The following is a 6,104-nucleotide window of genomic DNA, read 5'->3' on the forward strand; positions in this document are numbered from 1 at the left end:
GGCTCTATATCAGTCCTTTGAATAATTTCGAAAAAGATCATGACAGTTATGTTTTACTTTCTGTCTAATTATTTTTCTCCCTTGTTATACTTATTTAGTCCTACTAATGCTTAATCATGATCATTACGTTACTATATACGAAACCATGCCAACGCTAATCCATAATGTAAATTATAATCGTTTAGATTCTAATGATGTCAACACTTGAGGCAAATTAATCTGTTAATTAATGTTATTTGCCATATAAAAATATAGCCAAATGCACGAACTGTTATCTAAAAAAGTTTCCAATTAAATAGCCTTGTGATGTAGTATTATTTAACGTATTAAAAACTAGTTAGGTTTCATAGAGTCATCATGTCATAATTTCAACCTGACAACCTCAGGCAGGCCCATCGGCATACTATTTACTATCATTGTTAAAACGATTGTTTAAATTTAATGGCTCGCAAAATCGTGTGTCGGCCATAATCAATAATGCGCCTATAGACCTGGGAAGCGTCGATCTGTCGAACGCATCCTCGAGTTCGTCGACATAGTAACTACCCTAATATGACAGGGGCGGAACTCATCCTGCACCCGTCTTGGCCCCTCTTCGTAGTTTATATCTAAGCAAATGCCATTAATTACAGGTACGTGCATCGTTGCTATGCAACTGTAACAACATGCAGCTTGCATATATTATAATCGTCTGTATCTACCATCTTGCCGAAACTGCATGATAATGTCTTACCTTTGGTTTTTACTAAGAAACTTATTCACAGGCCTTAGGCCTTTAAAGAATAAAGCATTACGACTAGAAAAAGAGGAGTAATTAGAGAATCATGACTTTGTATATTGATCACTAATGGTGTTGTATGTTGCTCGTTTCTTCGAAGCGATTCCTTTGAGCATATCAAATCGCAACAAAAATTTAAATAAAGGATTCAAAGTTGAAATAGCGTCACATACTTATCGGTGGCTTTCTTGTCTCTCCTGCTTCTGTTCCTTAGAATGTTCGATCTTTTGTGCATTGTGTGGCCTAACTTACACATCGTCTTTCTTTAAAAACGAACAAACTCAATGTAGCACAACAACCACCTAACGATTTTGAATATTTCGCGCCAGTTAGAAGGTAAACGCGATAATGTATACTGAGGTCTAACGCAGTAGGAAATCCAAAGATTGGTGATATGATGATTCATGTATGGACTATGTCAGTAACGGATGGCACTGGCTATACAGTGCTAGAAAGAGGTTTAGCTTTAATTGTTTTTGATTGTAGTTAGATTGATCAACACAATGGTAAGCTGTACGTCTAGGCAAATCTTCGAAAAAATCGATCAAAGGTCCGCTTAAACGTTGATATAACGTTTTTTCCAATACCACTTACTTATATTAGTGTATAGTAATAATTAATATATAAATCGAAAGTTGGAACCATCTTCCCTGCGCGTACTTGCTTTTCCTGTTTTTAGAAAAATAAGTCACGATATGCCTAAAAATACATTTTTCATCTAAGTGTAGTATTACAGAAATAAATACACTGCAGTTATATTCTAATTTGTCTTTTTTTTCCCTTTTAATATGGCTATAATTTATTTTATAACAATTTTCTTTTTATTTAGCATACCTATATAAAATGTTTAACAACAGACAAAAAACGGTTTAGTATTGTGACATCTCGGCAGCTTGAATGGCTTACACCTATCCTCATAGAACATCGAGGGGCGTTTCTAGCAACAGTAACGATAGATCAATTTGCGACAACTACTTACTTAAACGCCGCACTCATACAGGTGTTAGTTCAACAGACACTCTTATTTCAGTAACGACAGTGACTTATGTACAATGCGAGTGTCAATCTCTCAACTTAGTGACCTTATTTCCTCGTTAATAATATAGATCTGCGAGAACTCATGCACAAAATCAACGAATGGGTTGGTCGCTCACATTTCAAAAACGTCGTTATCTGTCAGACCTCTTCTCTGCCATTCTTGATTCGTAATTTTCGGGGCAACGCCGGCTCGACGGCCCTCAGCGTTGAATTATTCTATAACATTGGCGCAAGACGACGCCATATTATATAGTTTGACAATTTATAGTGAAGTAGAACTATTTCAGTTGATGTGCTGCGTGTTTTGCGATCATGCATTATCGAGATCTGCCTCGCTGAATCCTCGAGACCGTACGCCCCCGAAGCGTCCTACGTCCTTGTTGGCGATTTCTGCCTGATACTTGCGTTGGCTTTGCCCTTCTTTCCGAAGTCGCTGGTGCCTGAGTCTGCCCTGTGAGCGGCGAACGTCCTGACTCAGCGTTAGATCCCAAATAGGCGCGAAAAAAGGTCACCTGCTTCTCACGATACTCTCAATAGCTCTAATCTTTTGAGAAGTGCCACATCAACCCACGCAACAGACCCGCAGTTTCACAAAGCTTTTGTCCGTATATTCATATACTTTAATGCTAGTAACATCGAGATGGCCATCAATAAATGCCATTGTGTCATGTTGTGCAAAAAAAGATGGTGGAAACGTGACTCCCTTTCAGCTTTGATGTAGTGTGGTTCGTGCAAATATGCTATTGAAACATTACAGGGAAGGTGTCTTCATAAACCATTCTATAATACAGAAGAGTTCCGTCCATTTATGCTTAGGCTTGATGCTCATTCATGATGGTAAAATTATGGTAAAAAGTCACTGTAAATAGGGAAAAATACTGGCGACCTAGCTTAGCAAATAATCGACGCAAGCAAAAAAATCCACGTTTTTTCTGTTTAATTTATACGTAAAAGTCTAGCCTTGCTATTAACCCTCGCCGCTTTAGCAGTTACAAGCAAATTTTAGAAAACATGATACACCTTTGGCGAGTCCTCTTATCTTACATTGGAGAGAACGCGCATTTTAATAATGGAACCATTATATCACATGTTTTCTTGATAGGTAAAACCAAACGAACTAAAGCCAATTATTATTACAAAAGTTAGCACATATCCTGCAGCACGTTTATGGCGCTACCATTATAGATAAAATACTTTTAGGCTTATGTATTTTTAATATCGGAATATAATATTACCCCACACGCGCATGCAGTTTCATATCCAGCCATCATTTCCACTTTTTTTTTATTATATTGGTCCTCATGCGCAATTGTCTGAAATAACTACTACTTCATTTTACCTACATCCACAGCATACTTTCCGCCACTGAAGATGTTTCGTCGAACAAATTCTGTTAAACGGGCTAGAGTAGACAAATACGTATTGGTTAACAAATGCTTATGTAATCGCCTATTCCTTTGTCATCGTTGTTGTTGTGTTGCAGTGTGGTGGATAATAAAGCAAATGGATCCCATCCATGCACATCATTGCCTTATGTAGTGATTTATATTCTCGTAACATTAGCCCGAATAGAAAAATCCCGGAAACCGTCTGTATAGATTCTTCAAGGTCCAACGTGTTCTTGACGTCGCCTGACCCGTCACCCGACGTGCGGTGGCGCTCATGCCTGATTGAGTGGCCGCTGTTTGGGGCCGCTCGGTGGGGATGGCTGCTGTTGAAGCGTTGTACTTACTCGAGGAGCTTTTCACCACGCATGTCCCCTGACGACACCACTTTCCCGATGAGCAACTCGTACCGTCAAGCGCTGGATGAGCTGGCGTTGCCCACTGGCCCTCGAGGCACCAGAGTTCGCGACAGATGTCCTGGTGGGTCAATGGATGAAAATAAAGATTAGAAAAGAAGAAACAAAGTACAACCATTGAGTCTGTTAAATTATGCTACGAAATCATTTATGTCGTTATCTTTAAAACTTGCAAATTGCAAAGTCATTAGGTTTTTACCTAAAATAGCTTTTTGAAATCCCGTTCAAGGGTATAATTTGGGGTGTTCCAAAGGTAGCGCAATACGATGGGAGATTAAGGTTTTTAAGTAAATCGGTTTGTTTCCTTTTATGTGAATACATATTCAGCGAGCAAGATGTTTTTATCCGCATATTATAAAATATTATAACTATAAAATATTTTCTTATCCGCAAAATTAACTCTGAAGAGGCCACATCTTGGCACACACTGTGAACGCTTGTTAGGACATTAAGCAGAGCTTACCGACTTCTAAGACGCGTCTTTAGATACTTCCTCTTTCCAAACTTGGGCTTAAAATACATATTTACCATTCAAATATACAGTTGTAGAAGGCAAAAAATAAGATGGTCGGAGAGCGTTCGAAAACGCCAACTCCTAATTGGCCTCTCGCAAAGCTGCGCCGATACAAATTATATATATATATATATATAGGTTCTGCAGCAATTTCGTTTATCATTATCAAGTAGCTGAAGAAAGCTCGAAATCATTCATAATGGCTACAACCATCTTTATCTGCATTTTTTCAACGAGACTGCAAACTATAAATAAGAAGTGTGTAGGTCAAGATAGCTGTACATATTCCATTTATATATTCGTTCTCGTAGTACACATTTTTCAAACTTAACCCAATTACAATATAAAATAATAATACGACAAACTTTAGAAAGATGTTGATTGCGATCGTCACAAAGCAATGTTTGAAAAATCACGAACACTGGGCTGTAAAATCGCTTGTCTCGTTCAGTATCGGCGTAATTGACAGTAATTCAACTAACGTTAAAGGGCGGTGAGGAAGTTGTATACGGTTTGTGTTTGGGACTGAGGGCCATCTGACATTGCTGAAGGGCCGAATACTCTTCACCGGGAAGCTGAGGCAGTTTGGCGATGTCTACCGCAGGTGAAGCTGGTTTTGCCTCGTTTGCCAGACATTTATATTGACCTTTTCTGTAACATCGGAAATCATATATTGTCATCTGTAGTTAATTTCCCCCAATTTTTTTGCAAATTGTTCATTTAGGCTGGTCGAATGACCAATATGAACGTCTCAGCCATTGTCAGAAAAACAATCTAATCCAAGTTACTACCTGATTTAGATCCAGCTTTGTCTAATCCGTACGTATTTTAGAAAACTAATACTTTCATTTAGGTAGGAGGAACCATTACAAAATGAAATGTACGAATTTAATCCTTCGAATTTTAGAGCGCGCGTCCGCAAGTCTTCTTATACTCACCGTTCAGCATTTTTAACGTAGTCATTGCTGCATTTTGACCAATTGACTTTTCCAGCTCCAGTTCGATCGGACATGATATATTTGTTGCTATCACACGTGTTTCCTGACCCATCGTGCTGCATGCCAAGGCTGTCAGTGTCATAGTGTAAAAATGTGGCCCGTTCATATTTATTTCTAATAAAGCTATTCTCCTTAATTAGCACTCAGCATCGTGCGTCTATTTATGACACAACAGAAAAAAAATCAAAATTTCACGAAATAAAAGAAACTGATACCAGAGTCCATAGATGGGGTCCATAATTTTTCATGCATTCGCGACTACTATAATTATGCTTATAATTGGTTAGACGTTTTATTCCAAAAAAGTAATTCGAAATTCTTTACTTACCTGTGACCCATCTCATGAGCTATGACAAAGGCCGCCTCGGCAGAGTTACCTTCGTTGATGGTACAGCTATAGTCGCATCGACACATTCCGTTTACCCACGCTAAACCTGCGCATTTAGGAATAATGTAATTTATACGGTAGTTTATTATATTGAGTTATATGCCCAGAACTTTCAACCGTTTGAATGGCAATAGAGCAACATTATTTGCCTGTTCGGTTAGGGCATTTAACAGATATATATATATATATATATATATATATATATATGCAAGATAAATCTGACTCGCAGCAGTTGCAGTAAAAAGGATAAAAAAACAAGAACTTGCACTTTCTTAGCATACCCATGGAGCACAGACACACAGCTTCTTTCCTATACCATTTTGTGTTACTTTTCGCGGTAACGCGGAATTGATCTACTCAACTTATTTGAAAAATTCTTACCAAGTACTTTGTCATTCTTGATGCTTCCAGTCACTTTATACATATCCAGGCCAGTTAGCAGAATCGCATGATCCCAGTGATCTTTGCTTCCCGTTGCTGGCAGTCGTTTGCACTGCCAAGCGCAAAAGCTGTCAAGATAGCGATCGATATTGCCACTTCCGGTGTTTGGAGATGTCTTTATGAGCGAAAAACAGATAAATAAATAA

General features: G+C 38.3%; 1 protein-coding gene across 8 annotated transcripts in view; it reads right to left on the minus strand.

Annotated features, from left to right (window-relative positions):
- Positions 1-1,531: 1,531 nt before the first annotated feature.
- The window catches only part of LOC111248972 (A disintegrin and metalloproteinase with thrombospondin motifs adt-1-like), a 25,964-nt gene continuing 21,391 nt past the window's right edge, over positions 1,532-6,104 (minus strand). For 7 of the 8 annotated variants that reach the window (XM_022802170.2, XM_086987277.1, XM_022802171.2 and 4 more), the window contains 5 exons: positions 5,899-6,073; positions 5,458-5,563; positions 5,070-5,198; positions 4,614-4,782; positions 1,532-3,678 (listed from right to left, as the gene is read on the minus strand). In XM_022802170.2, the coding sequence (XP_022657905.1) occupies positions 3,376-3,678; positions 4,614-4,782; positions 5,070-5,198; positions 5,458-5,563; positions 5,899-6,073 (882 nt within the window). In that variant the 3' untranslated portion in view covers positions 1,532-3,375. The remainder of the gene's footprint in view (positions 3,679-4,613; positions 4,783-5,069; positions 5,199-5,457; positions 5,564-5,898; positions 6,074-6,104) is intronic. The other variant, XM_022802174.2, reaches the window with a different exon arrangement.

The sequence above is a fragment of the Varroa destructor genome, unplaced genomic scaffold, assembly GCF_002443255.2.
Source record: "Varroa destructor unplaced genomic scaffold, Vdes_3.0 BEIS01000004.1, whole genome shotgun sequence".
Taxonomy (NCBI): domain Eukaryota; kingdom Metazoa; phylum Arthropoda; class Arachnida; order Mesostigmata; family Varroidae; genus Varroa; species Varroa destructor.